Here is a 14,525-nt window from a genome sequence, read left to right on the forward strand (position 1 = left end):
AACTCACGTTATCGTGTAGCAGCCTTAACATTCTCACAAACTTTTCCGTGCAGCCGAGTTTTTGAAGTTCCATCCACAAAGCATCTCGAGGCACGCTGTCGAAAGCCTTCTCAAGGTTGATGGCTGATACTGCTCACGGCTCTATTCCTGTATTTGACGAAATGAGAAAATAGCCTCACAGGTGCCTCGATTATGACGAAACCCAAATTTGCTCTCTGGAAGGATTCTTTCTGATACTAATTCGAATTTAGGGTAGATTATAGTTCAGGCAGGCAATTCCAAGCCTCCAGCTTTATGCCCACGAGAATTACATAGTTAAGTGATCGCTGAAATACTTAACGTATCGGTGCTCGACAAGCTTTTTGGCATTTATTTATGCTTAGTTTATATTGTAGAGTTACTCAACACTTACTTTACACACTTACTAAAAATTCAATTGAAGTGAAATGAATATGAGCCAATTAGCTAAACTGAATTAGGTAATGAATACCTAATACCATAGTGCCAAGAGAGCCATAACCTAACATAATGTCGTTTATTGCCTATTTATCAGTTTAACTGTTCATTTAAACTGATAAATAAACGGCGTAGGTGTAAGGTGGAGTGCAAGAATTCATGTATTATTTTTTCATTACACGTTGTCGTCAAAATATATTCAAGTAGACTTTTGTTACATAAATTGTGTTAAGTTGGTAATTAAGATTGGTTGGTTGAGAAATTATATTTTATCAATACACACGTATAGTATATTCAGTAAACAGATGCAGTTCATCAATATATTATGATAACAAAATTTTAGTACATGCACACGGAACTACGAAACTATTCCTTACTAACAGGCGCTTTAGCCTAATATATTATGATAACATCCTCCTCTTCTAAAAAGACCTCTTCTCAGAACTCTTCTAGAAATTTAAAACAATAATTAAAGAAGAACCTTTTTCCGAAAAAAAGTATATTATTACATTAAAATAAAGCGCATTACACTATTTCTGCCTGTATAATAACGTCTTCACATGGAAAATTCATTTTGAATTTGCGCTACATACACACACTGCTACTGAATGAATAAAGATGGTAACTGATAATTTTAATCTACCAATCTAAATTTTTCAACATCCAATAATTCATTAAGTTCTGTTTCCTCAATACCAATTGCTTTAATTTGATCGAACACAAAAGAACTGAACTTTCTATTATATTTGTGAAGTGTCTCAAACTGTCCTTCATCTTTGATTCCCTGGAGCACCGAAGAGATGTTAGTATTTTATCGAATTTTAAATGGGGAGTGTTCTGAAGTGTTGTTTGCATTAATACTACCATACCAGTTCTAGTTCTCTAGTCGCATCTCACGAAGTAGAAACACATTCCATTCTTACCATCTGGATGTAATGACACCCGTATTATCAAATAGGTAGTTACTGACGCAGAGACTTGCATATTGTGGAAATTTTTATCTACTGTGGTACTCGAAGCAACGATTTGACTACTGTGACGCACAAAATATAACATTCATAACATCATTCGCTTAGGCATATTTTGCCTACTATTAATATAAAAACTATAAATTAAAAGTCGCAGTGTTGAAAGTTTTTTTAATGTATATACCAGCGCTGGACCGCAATCACATTATATATCTTTTTTAATTTAAACATATATATTGGGATTGTTTACTTATAAGAGGTTTTAGGACAGGTGACCCGATTGGAACAAAAATTTAATTGAACAGTTGCAAGTGAATTGCTCCAAATCTGCTAACTAGACAGTAATAAACAAGTACACGAAAACTTCAAAATACTTCTTTCCGTACAAACAATGAACACAAATAAACTATAAATAGTATTGGCATAGTCTTGGGGAATTGCTAGCTGTTACAGATAAGTGAAATATAGTAAGTATGACTGATTGGTGATAGATAGATAATTGCTAGTCTGTTCACACAAAAGTACTGTACAGATTTTCACAGAGCCTCGATGGGTCAAAACAAGGAATTCCACTCGATGATAATCGAGAATATTAGAACTTAGAAGTCACGAAGTCAGCAAACAAAAATATCACATTAATAGAAATGAACAACGACATGTCATGATAACTAAAGAAGCCACTAAAGATTCATTGTAGTAACCCAGGAAAAATGGTTTAAAGGAACAATTGCTATTTTTTTCTATACTATGTTTACGAAATGCAAAGGTGATCAACGTCCCAGTTCCCACTGCTGGGCACATGCCTCGTCCCGGTCGGTTTTAGAGCACAGACACCCACCACGCTGCTCTAATGAGAGTTGGTGGGCATTAACGACTATCATCACACGTGAGTGACAATTACCGGGACCGACGGCTAACATGCTATCCAAGGCACGGGAGTTGAAACCACCCATTTCCTTAACAGAAAAAAAATCCTAGCTTTTCTTGGCCCGATCCGGTATATTTGAACCTAGGACCTCGACATCCGTAGTTGAATAACGTAACCACTAGACCAACGAAGCATTTACTATTTAGGTAACTACTTTACATTACATTAGGCCGTCTCAATAAATATGTAACATTACTTCAATATACATTACTTCATTTTATAATATTAGTTTTGGGGTTATCTTAAACAATGCGTTTTTTTCAGAAGCCAGTGATCTGAAGACTTAAACTATTCAATCCTCACGATAAATATTAAATTTAAAACAACAAATCTAAGTTATCGGATTTGTTTTTGTAAATAAGTACCTACTATATATATATTTGTTTTTGTAAATAAGTATATTTAAAGACTACTACCTCTCTTTGAGTGACGAAATTTGAAGCAGATTCTGTTTATTTATTTCGTTTAAATTGTATGTTAAAAGCTACTTATATATATTATGTTTGTTATATATTTTAATATATTATGTATATTTTATATTTATATATTACGTATATTTATTTTAAATTATATATGTATTTGTATCTTTATATTTTGGTATTTATGTATATCTATCAACACTCTTGGCACTATCCCGTTCTCTTGCTGTAAGTCCTATCTACAAAGGTTGCCTGTAAGAGATTGCTTGCAGAAATAAGGCCGCCTTTGCATGTCTACAGTGTGTACTGTATGCTCCTGACTGTTTCTTTTCCTGTATGTTATACGTGCAATAAAGTGTTTCGTCTTTTTCTTCTTCTTAAACAATAAATGTAGAAACTTGTAAACTTCTTTGTCGGAACAATACGCTTTCCGAACTGACTTCATCAGTAGAAAAATCTAGAATTGATTTTTAATCAAACTTCTAAAATACTACCACACTTAAAATTTAATACATCCTAGACTTACATTATTAAAAGAACTTCAATAATTGTTTTATTGATATAATAGAAACGGTAGACCATGTATAAGAATTTGTAGGGCAGCTTTGCTTTATAGTTATAATTTACGCTATATTTTTATTAATACCTGGATTATAAAGCAATATATAGATAACCGCATCAAAAAAGAATATCAGTTCAGTACAGTACACTACAATTAAACAACCATATTTTTTATATAAATCAAAATTAGATATTTCAATCTGATAGTTTTATATATACTCGTAATATACGTCACTTAACAAAAGTTGCCACTAAGAGTCCATGGCCACAGCAATTAAAATATTTTCAACCTGCAGCAGACTGTTCAAAGAACTTTTTAATAATAACTAGGCTTAGTAATTGTTCTTTAGATTGTTCATTTAGGAGTCCATTTTAAATTCAGTTCGAAATAAAAATAGACGCATTCTATGTGTACACATCGTTAGGTACATCCATTAAACCAAGTTCGTTTTCTATCCACTCCTTGGAATGTGAAATACCACCAAGGATCACTTCATTATTGCTATTGCATGCACTACGAGCAACGCCTACGAGATATGATCCCTCATTCTGAAAAGAAATATAATTCAATTAAAAATATACTCCACCATCATCACCATCATTTCAACCGATAGACATCAAATGCTGATCATAGCTCTTTTGAAAGGACTTCCACACTTCATGGTCCTACGCCGCAGCGGCAGGCTTGACTTCGTCTCCAAATAGTGGAGGATCTACCAAAGCTGCGCTTTCTTGTGCGGGTCGACACTCTTAGAACCATTCTTGGGAACCAACGTCCATCTGTTCTTCATGCTACGCCCATTGCCATATTACTTTTGAAACAAGTTCAGAGATACCGAGCGACTGTTTTATTTATTCCTCTACAAGTAAGCCCTTGACTGCAACTAGGATGCTGGGATGAGTCTAGGATGGTAGCGGACTAACCTGTTAGGGAATGTGGCAGTTTAATTTAATTTATTAAAAATAAAACACACTATTATTGAAGCATAGTTTTCTGCGAAAGTAGAAGTAGGTTCACCGAAACAGTGGCGCGTGTACGTATACCCTCAGACTTTGAATTTCTAAAAACTGTTACTGCACAGCAAATATCAGTACAGTACTGTACAAATAACAAATTATATAAACATTCAAGCCTTGTCGTGACGGCAGATACGACCAACGGAATAAAATTGTCGCTCTGCCCGTGATTATCGTTCGTTGCGACTAAGGGAACAGGTATATTGGAGAGCGGGCTGCAGCGTCCTCTGTGGTACTACTACTATCTACTACGATCACTAACCCGTCTGCCCAGCGTGGTGACTAAGGGCAAACCAAAACCTAATTGGGAGAAGTCTTTAGTCCAGCAGTTGACTGTTACAGGCTATTTATGGAAATATTCGTGACAGTACTCACTTTTCTTTGGCATAGCACAGGCCCCCCTCCGGCGACTATACATACTTCTTCAGTGCTTAAACCACAAGCAGCATCCTTTGAGCTACCGTTCTTTCCGCAACTATTTTTCGTCACTTTCAAAAACGTCTGTGGGAAATAATCAAGTTTTCAGGACGGATCCGTTCATCTATTTACCCATCGAGCGAGGTATAAAAAATAATTGAACATAGGTCCTAATTTAGGTGTCCATTTAGTTAAATTTAGAGCTATAGTAAGGTTTACAGAATTGTTTACAACTGAATCGGCACCACGAACTAAAATAATTTAATCTGGTAATTTTAAACATATTAATTGAATTCCATTTTCTACTTAAGTGATCGATTATAGATCACTACAATATTTCCAAGCATCATATTATTAGTTTATGTGTTTACCGAAGTAATCTGTCCTTCATTATCGAACCCGTATCCCACACAATCGCCTTCTAATGGTACCTGGAAATCGATACAAGTTCCTCGGGCCTTCCCTTCAATAAAGGCTGCGTCGCTTTCCATGACCAATATTCCGAAATCATGTTCATGTGTTCCTACAATTGGAATGAAATGGAATTAAATTACATATTCGTAAAAAAATTATACAGTGAAGAAAGACATTAAAAACCCCATACTAAATGTTTTATCTAAAATCATATCGTTTCACAAATAATTCGGTAAATTTTGGTCAATAAACTGGACTGTGACTGACTGAGTATACTAGCAATATAATACAAAAACTACATCAAGGATCTTTATTTTTATGAAAATTTCACTTTGTATAAAAAGATATTACCATTACTACGATTAGAATCATAAAATATGTAAAACCCGCCAAGAAAAATTCAAAAACTTCATATTTAAAAATAAATAAATAAATATTTAAGCCACATCCGGGAATCAAGCCCAGGATTTCGTGATTAGTCGAATCACACACTAGATATGATCAATGATATATCTTGTGATTCGACTAATAAAAAAGTTATCGGAGTAGAATTACCAGTATTATAATTCGGATGAAATTGGCGTCGAATCACAGTGTAGTTCTTTCCTGGATCAGCAGAGTTTGGTACTTGCGCATACAGCATCTTCTTTTGAGCCGCTAATAGGCAAGTGGACGCAGTTATTATGACCTTCGAACCTATTAAAGCGCCCAAGCAGAAAGGACGGGTTGACGTAGGCTGTACTCCAACAACACTGTTGTACAAAGGCAATATATTAACCTGACACCAGATTAAGGGTTCCTGTTTATTTTAGTTTTATAATAGTTATTTATGCAACTGTTGTATAATAATATTAAAACACGAATGTGGGTTATAATAGTAATGGGATTTTAGGATCGCATGAGTGTTGTAAAACGTAATTTTTTATTATTATTATTATTATTAATTATCAACAGTTGCATACAAGACGTTATCTAAAAGTTTGGATTACATTATGGTCATAAGGGAGTATGAATGTTGGCAATAAGCTAACTGTTTAAGAATCATTTACAGAAGATTTAAAGTATTAATAAAAAAACATTATTAAAGGATAAAAGATATATATGTTGATGAAACTCACAGCCACCCAAGAAAGTAGGTCGCGCAGTTCTTAGATTTACCTACTCGTCTTCGGTCTCTAACTCAAGTAAACTTTCGGTAAACTATTCTATGTAGATAATTTGATTGAGATTTTTACTTACTTGTAAAGTAAAACGCACCAAGGACAGACATCAGTTTTAAGCGGTAAACAATTATCTGTAATAAAAAAAAATCAAAATTCCGGTATTGTAAAACGACAATTTTATTGACTTGCAACTAACAATTGATCTGATATTGAAATTGCGACATTCGTTTCTGATTATTCACAATGAAAGTCGATTCTTATGAGAAAAGACGAGGAAGAAATTCATCAGTTGCTGTTCCAACATAATTTTACAGTTTAATAATCATTTTTTTATATTCTCGGAAAACAGTGATGCGGCTTGCACACAAGCAGCCTTGTCATTTTTTCATAGTAAACAAGATTTTTTATGTTTTGATACATTTTTCAAAATTGTTATAAAAGCCAATAGATATGTATAGTAATAATGATTATTACCACTTTTGACAACACCGATCTGAGGATGTGGAATCACGTCTGAAGTGCAGCACCAATCACTTTGAGCTGGACATTGCTTTTTTTCTCTATTAAGAAAAGTACAAAGAATTCAACAAGTTTCTTTGATGGACGGCCGACTGGCGCAGTGGGCAGCGACCCTGCTTTCTGAGTCCAAGGCCGTGGGTTCGATTCCCACAACTGGAAATTGTTTGTGTGATGAGCATAAGTGTTTTTCAGTGTCTGGGTGTTTATATGTATTTTCTAAGTATTTATGTATATATAATTCATAAAAATATTCATCAGTCATCTTAGTACCCATAACACAAGCTACGCTTACTTTGGGGCTAGGTGGCGATGTGTGTATTGTCGTAGTATATTTATTATTATTATTTATTATCGACTGCACTTTTAGAATAATTGTAAGGATAATAATAATTCATATACAAAATCATGAATAAATAGCTAATTGTGTAAGTATGTGATTTGGAAATAACTGCGTCTTATTAACAAAAATAATAAATAAATAATAATAAATAATTAAACTACTACAATACACACATCGCCATCTAGCCCCCTATGGATATCTTTATTATAAATACTTATAATATACTGATAAACACCCAGACACTGAAAAACATTCATGTTCATCACACAAACATTTTCCAGTTGTGGGAATCGAACCCACGGCTTGGACTCAGAAAGCAGGGTCGCTGCCCACTGCGAGTCAGTCAACAAAAATAATGTTTAATGTGAGATTAAATCCCCCATTCTGACACCTTTAGGAGTGAATGAATAATATTAGAAACCTCCTCTTTTTCGGTAGATTTGAAATAAAATATCACCACGTCGAAAATAACATTAATTAAATTTTTAAATCTCTTTTTTGTAATCCATACTAATATTATAAATGCAAAAGTGTATTTGTTTGTCCATTAATAAGGCAACAGAGCAACGGATTGATGTGAATTTTTGCATATAGATAATTTTTGGCCCGGAGAGTTATATAGCTTTTTATCTGTTTATAGGCGATGGTTTTCCATTTTAAAAAGAAATCCCCCGGTCGGGCCAGTAAATAGTATTGGGTTTCTTCGGTCAAGAAATTCTTAATAGGTACCAGTCCGGAGTTTAGAAATTCCCACATATCTCGCAAAGCACGTTAAGCTGTAGTCGGAACTCTTTCTGGGCGTATAGGAACTGCCGTCTCATAGAAGGACTATGAGAGTGAGAGAACAAAGAGTGCACCTGTGTTTGCACATACACTTGTGTACAATAGTATCTACCACTAATAAGAAAAATCTCCCTGGAGATTAACAAACATTGCCAAACTCGGTCAGGGAAACTGTTTATTTTTCATTCCATTTTATTTAGTTTAATTTAGAGATTGGTGTACAACGTAATCGGCACCACGCTGCTATGCATTTCAAAAAGAGTTACTTTGCCTTACCTATAATCAATGTCAAGATCTAGCACACCGCCAGGCATAATCGTATGCTCTTCATTACACACAGATTCATGTACACATAAACCGGATTTATTATTTTTCGATATACAAGCAACTGGGCCACCTGAAATATGTTTTGTATAGATTAAATTATATATTTTAGTAAGATTTTATTTTATTTGAATATTATGGCTTAACTCTCCCATACTTTTCAAAATAGCGACAACTAGCGAGTGAGAGCGAATATCCCCGAAACTTTTACTTCCGCCCTCGAGGATGTATTCAAGGTACTAGACTGGAAAGGTCGAGGTGTTAACATAAATGGCGAATACATCTCACGCTTGCGATTTGCAGACGACACTGTGTTATTGGCAAAGTAGCTGCAGGATCTTGAATAAATGCTGTCTGGCCTCAGCTATTATTCCAGACGAGTAGGCCTCAAGATCAACGTGGATAAAACAAAATTGATGTTTAATGAGGACGTCATTCCAAAATCAATTACCGTCGATAATGTCATCGAAGTTGTCTTAAGAAGGACCTTCGACAAAGAAGCTGACAGAAGAATTCAGTTGGGCTTGGCAGCTTTTGGAAAAATGCGTGAAGCCTTCAATTCTCCGTTACCCCAATGCCTAAAGAGTAAAAGTCTTTAGGAGTGTATCCTGCCTGTAATGATATTTGCAGCAGACACGTTGACACTGACAGTCAACCTGATCCTCAAATTCAAAGTCGCGCAACGCGCTATGGAGCGAGCTATGTTGGGACAAAATTCGCAACCAGGAAATCTATAAGAAAACCAAGGTCACCGACATTGCTCAAAGGATAAGCAAGTTTAAGTGGCATTGGGCGGGTTATGTAGGTCGTTCTGGAGTGGAGACCGTGAATCGGTAAGCGCAGTGTGGGACGACCCCAAACTTGCTGGACTGATGACCTTGATAAAGTACTGGATGAGAAAGGTGTGTATCACTGTGTGTGGTGGCGCACCCTTGGAAAGGCCTATGTTCAGCAATGGACGCTTGTGGGATGTTGATGATGATGATTATGATTTTACAATAAATTAAAAGCTTTCATCATTTAATCAATATAAGATCTTATAGTGTCAGTTCCAAATTCAAATTTATAGTTACAAGTAAGAAATTAAAACAAGAATTGAACATAAAAAGCTCTAAATTGTCTATTGCTTTTCGTTTTCAAGTCTAGATTTTCCTTAAAGCCTCTAATTAGTAGAAATGAAATAATTGATAGCTGATCTATGGTTGACGCAAACGTTGATTGCTTTGTAACTTTTTTTCGTATTTTTTAAACAATATTTATTAAGGACCATGATCAAAATTGACAGACGGCTCGATGGAGAATAGAGACGGGCTCGATAATAAAATTTACTTAAATAAAAAGGTAATGAAGAAAAAGTGCACTAGGACTTAGGAGAATACATTTTGAAAGTATCTGTAAAAGGTACCCGATTTTAGATAGATGATTAAAAATTAAAAGTATTTATAATGTTTAAGTTTCTATATTAGTTTAAACGTTACTTAAAAAAACGTAATGGGTTGATAATGACGATGATGAATGTAGTTCAATATCTAAAGATTTAAACTGTGATAGCCTAGTGTAAGCGGTGATAGCATATAGTGGATGAGGCTTCGGCTTCCCTTGCTAAAGGACCGAGGTCGATTCCCGGTATGAACCTCAAAATTTTCGGAGTTATGAGCGTTTTTAATTTAAGCTATTAAAATAGTGAAGAAAAACTTCGAGAGAAAACCTGCATTCCCGAGAGCTCTCCATAATGTTTTCAATGGCGTGTGAAGTTTACCAATCCGCACTTGGCCAGCGTGGTGGACTACGGCCTAAACCCTTCTTATCTGAGAGGAGACCTGTGCCCTGTAAGGGGGTGATAATAATGATCTAAAGATTGTTTACCAACTTTATAGGGAGTAAGATTCAAACGCTTTATACGCGCGCCGTAAATTGCCGTCGTTACCAAAGAAATTGTGACCACTAAATGCATCACAGCTGCCATCTGGAAAAAAGGAAACTGTTTTAAGGCGGTTCAAGGCCATTCCACGCAAATAAGTAAGGAGCATTTAATGCATTCCGTATTCAAAGTTTAAATTATAAACAAACCAAAACTTCGCAGCGCATGCAAGTACCACGTCGTACGAAGTGCATGCCGCCCTGTATCCGCCAACCAAAGATATACAACAATGTAACACATATTTAAGTTATTTAGAAGTTCCATACCTTAATTTAAGTTATCCAGTTAACGGAACCGTTCCCAGAGAAGTTTTAAACTTGAAACACGGGCGTCTTATTCGGACCTATCTTCGCTGACTGATTAAATGACTATAATATGTCAAAAAAATCTCCACCTGGAAAGTATTCTGCAAAAGGAACATACCAAATTCTATGAAGGTTAAAATTGCTAGTTCAATCACTAAATAAACGTATTAAATTGTTACATATAAAAAATATTGAAACCTATTTAATGTTCGTTTTATTTGTTCTTTATTAAGTACAATTTATTATATTTTTTATTAAAATTTCTAACTCTTAGTTATAATAATAACGCAACGGGCAACGGTAATAATTTAGTTCAAGATCTTGTATCAACAATAGAGTATGGTGATAAAGTTATTTTTATTATTAAGAAATACGATCGGCACTGGGCCAGCGTAGTGAACTAAGGCCTCCCGCAATGAGAATGGGTTCTCCTTGTGGGAGGAGACCCGTGTCCTGTAGTGGACCGTTAATGGATTGATATGATTATGATGATAATTATAAATAAGAAAGTGTGTTTGTTTCCTTGTTCGTTAGTTTGTTTGCCCTTCCTTTACCTCTTAACTAAACAACCAATCAACTTTTTGAAGAACTTTTCCGGAAGACGGACTTTTAAATACGGGAAAATTAAAAGCCAGTTAATTGTAAAATTAAGATGTGGCATTGCAGTTACACCCGTCACAGTACACACCCGTCGTTGACAATGGTCGGTCGGAAGGTCTTTTTAATATTTTTTTTCCCTTTAAAAAAATACCCAATCCTTTACTATAACTTGCAAATGAGAGTCAATTACTTAAAATATCATGCTACCTACTATCTGTTTAATAAATGTTCTGCATAATAATAAAGTCAAAGTCAAAGTCAAAAATATCTTTATTCAAGCAGGCCCACAGGTGGCACTTTTGATGCGTACAAAAGAACCACACGGTAGTGAGATGATGGCGATAACCACATTCGTAAACTTAAAACTAAAGCTATGAGGGTTCCAAACGCGTCCTGGTCTAATGTAAGCCCTGCCACCAAAATGTATTAATTTGTTTGATGATGCTTGATCAATTTATAAATAGTGGCAGTAGATGCGTAGATCTTCCATTTTCTAAAAACGTATCTATTAAAAGTTAAGTTCTTTTTATGTTTTTTCCCTGCAAATTTAGTTGTTGAAAACCCCCATGAAACACGTGTGCATTAATTGGAATTCCCCTCTCTTTTCGAGCTAGCCTGCGGCTCGCACGCATAATAACATCTGCCTCAAGTGTAACGAATAATATAATAATATGGATGTATTGCATAATAGCGACCGTAACCATTTCTATCAGTGTTTATCAACGTGACCCAATTATGACCCTTGAAATCATTAATGCGTGTAATTTAAGAGAGCATAATCGAGTCATGGATCCATATTTGTAGGACTAATCCACAATTTAGATTTTGAAGTCTAAATAGCCTAGTCGATTCTATCCCGACCGACCAGATTTCAAAATAAAAATACAGTTGACTTGACTAATTTCGGCCACGGTGGTCAATCTCCAGAGAGATTTTCCAACTGAGTACGCGAGAGATGTTATAGTGCCCAAGCGTTGCACACATAGTTGCGCTTTCTATTCAATCACTCTGATAATACGATGGGACGACAGGACTGGAAAGAGATCAGGCGCACGTCTGACAACTTAACTTGCCCTCCGAGACATGAATAACATATTAACCCCATTTTATTCTTTTTGTTAAATTTAAGAGCTATTGTTGTAATATGTAATTGTTTTCTGTCCCAAATAAATAAAAAATAAAGTCACCGCCAATTCCTAAACTCCGGGCTGGTACTAAGAATTTTTAATTTTAAAGACAGAAAACCCCAAAACAATTAATTGCCCCAGCCCAGAACTTCGTGACCTGCAGTCGATCATCTCGCTCAATACTAGACCAACGAGGCAATCACTTCAAAAGAAGTGTTGAAACAAAATAATGTTACTTTATAGTAACTTTTGTAGTCGGTTTGATTAAATATGTTTTATAATATGTACCTGCACTGCAAGTACAATAAATTTGAAGCAAATTATAATAAAATTAATTAGATTAAGTTTTCGCGTCACGGGCCTCTGACAGACTTAATCCGCCACTGACTCTAACTGAAAAGAAAAGTTCCATTAGCATCAGCTCAATATTTACCGCGCTAAAAAGTATCTTTAAATACATCTTGCAACATACCTGGTAAAATCTCTTCACAACTTTTAAATTCCCAGGGAAATAATAAGATATATACTCTATGTCGGTTGCAAGATAGGGATAGCCCAAGATCAGTTTAGCTTCTAAGCCGTGCATAATAATAAGTTATTTTGAATCCCGTAAGAACTGTTCCCGTTTTTCCGGGACATAAAGTATCCTATATGATATTTCCCTCCAAACTTCTGCATGATCATATCCAGATTAAAAACAAACAAACAAACACAGATCCACTTGCGCATTTATAATATATAAGCACATACAAGTAGATAAAATAATATGTATGTAGTTACTAACTTACTTAAAACATTACAAAGATAAAATAGCTACCTACCTATACCTAATATTATCTGTTTATAAATTATAAAGCACTCTATACTTTCCTCTTACACGTTTTGGGTTTGAATAATAATAATGATAATAGGTTTTATTTTGGCCATTAAAAACTATTGACATTAGTAGTCTTTTTTTTTAACAGAGTTAAGTAATTATTTAAATAACACCGCTTTTCACTCTCATCATTCTTATATTGTTACACAATATATTAAAGGACGATATTATAAAGATTACCTTTTTTCTGGCGATGACATTAATCCATGACTTCCGTGTTTATGCTATCATAACTCACTTATTAAAACTTAAAGTAGAATAAGTACTACTGATAATTCGCATTATACACTTGGGAATTTGCGACATTATTGAAGAAAAACTGTAACACACTTAACATTTATCATTTGTTTCTCCGATTAATTTTATCCAACTTATACTTTGTTAAAACTCAAGACACACGCTTGTATAAAAGCGATCCACATAACGATGTATATAGTCCGAAAGACAACAGTTAGAACTCGTCTATAACAAAAACACGAATAAATTATTCGTGCTTAATCGAAGTTTTATTAGTGTGTCTACCTACACTTAGTATTTTTTTATTATTAAATTAAATATTATAAAAGTATTTAGATACATTCTCAAAATAGCCTACGGTATTCAAATCCGACTTTTGAGTAATTCAATTGTGAGCTTAGGTCCACTTTCCCATCGAGTACGTAAATTTTAAAACAGTAAACATTGAAATCCATTTATTTAATGATAGTTCTATGAGATTCTTTCTGATTTGTCTAATTGTATCAATATCATCGTGATGTCATGCTAACAAGCCTATTACCTGCTTTATTGCTATGGGCCTAATAAATTTAAAATTATGTATAGATAACTCATAAAAATATGTTTTAGTTTGATGATTCATATTTAATTATATCTCACTAGGTATCCAAAACAAACACTAATTGTATATATTAAGTGTAATGCCTTTTTGTATCGGAAATACGGGTCTTTTGACGTTAAAGTCCTGGACTACAAGAACTGTGATTGTTATGACCTTCTCATCAAGTCTCAAGAAAACCAGTTCGCCATTGCGAGAATATCTACATCATAATTCTAATTTTTTAATCCCTACTTAATGTTTCTTTTTAATCTACATATTTGTATTTTGATTTGAACGCGTATAATCTCTGAAAGTACCGATCAGATTTGAAAACTATATTTTGTATTATAGCCTGCCCTATTCTTAAAATAGGTGAAAGGCTAATAGCTCAGGCTAAGATTTTAATTTTCAGTTTTGAAAAGGGGCTATAAAGGTATGGATTAATGGGTATTTGGGTTTACAACTAAAGTGTTTTAGGATTTATAATCTCCAACCCTGAAAGAGTAAATATATTTAATCCCATATTCCCCCTGCAGCACGCCTAGCATGGGCAGGAGACAATTATATCC

General features: G+C 34.5%; 1 protein-coding gene across 1 annotated transcript; it reads right to left on the reverse strand.

Annotated features, from left to right (window-relative positions):
• Window positions 1-3,036: 3,036 nt before the first annotated feature.
• On the reverse strand, window positions 3,037-13,547 carry LOC120627057 (complement factor I-like). Its single transcript, XM_039894898.1, has 10 exons — window positions 13,320-13,547; window positions 10,497-10,636; window positions 10,176-10,275; window positions 8,262-8,382; window positions 6,818-6,903; window positions 6,420-6,474; window positions 5,736-5,932; window positions 5,138-5,289; window positions 4,725-4,850; window positions 3,037-3,881 (listed from the first exon to the last, which is right to left on the reverse strand). Exons 3-10 carry the CDS (start codon window positions 10,273-10,275, stop codon window positions 3,738-3,740), a joined length of 981 nt encoding a protein of 326 aa, XP_039750832.1. The 5' UTR covers window positions 10,497-10,636; window positions 13,320-13,547; the 3' UTR covers window positions 3,037-3,737.
• Between the last annotated feature and the right edge of the window lie 978 nt (window positions 13,548-14,525).

Source organism: Pararge aegeria, chromosome 1, assembly GCF_905163445.1.
Source record: "Pararge aegeria chromosome 1, ilParAegt1.1, whole genome shotgun sequence".
NCBI classification, from domain to species: Eukaryota; Metazoa; Arthropoda; class Insecta; order Lepidoptera; family Nymphalidae; genus Pararge; species Pararge aegeria.

What these genes read in the sequence shown, in the direction of transcription:
- LOC120627057 (XM_039894898.1), bottom strand. Translation starts at nt 10,275, where the DNA reads ATGGCAGCTGTGATGCATTTAGTGGTCACAATTTCTTTGGTAACGACG. An exon ending in TCTTACTCCCTATAAAGTTG is followed by an intron (nt 8,383 to 10,175) that starts GTAAACAATCTT and finishes AACATATTTCAG; the next exon opens with GTGGCCCAGTTGCTTGTATA. An exon ending in GATCTTGACATTGATTATAG is followed by an intron (nt 6,904 to 8,261) that starts GTAAGGCAAAGT and finishes TTTTCTTAATAG; the next exon opens with AGAAAAAAAGCAATGTCCAG.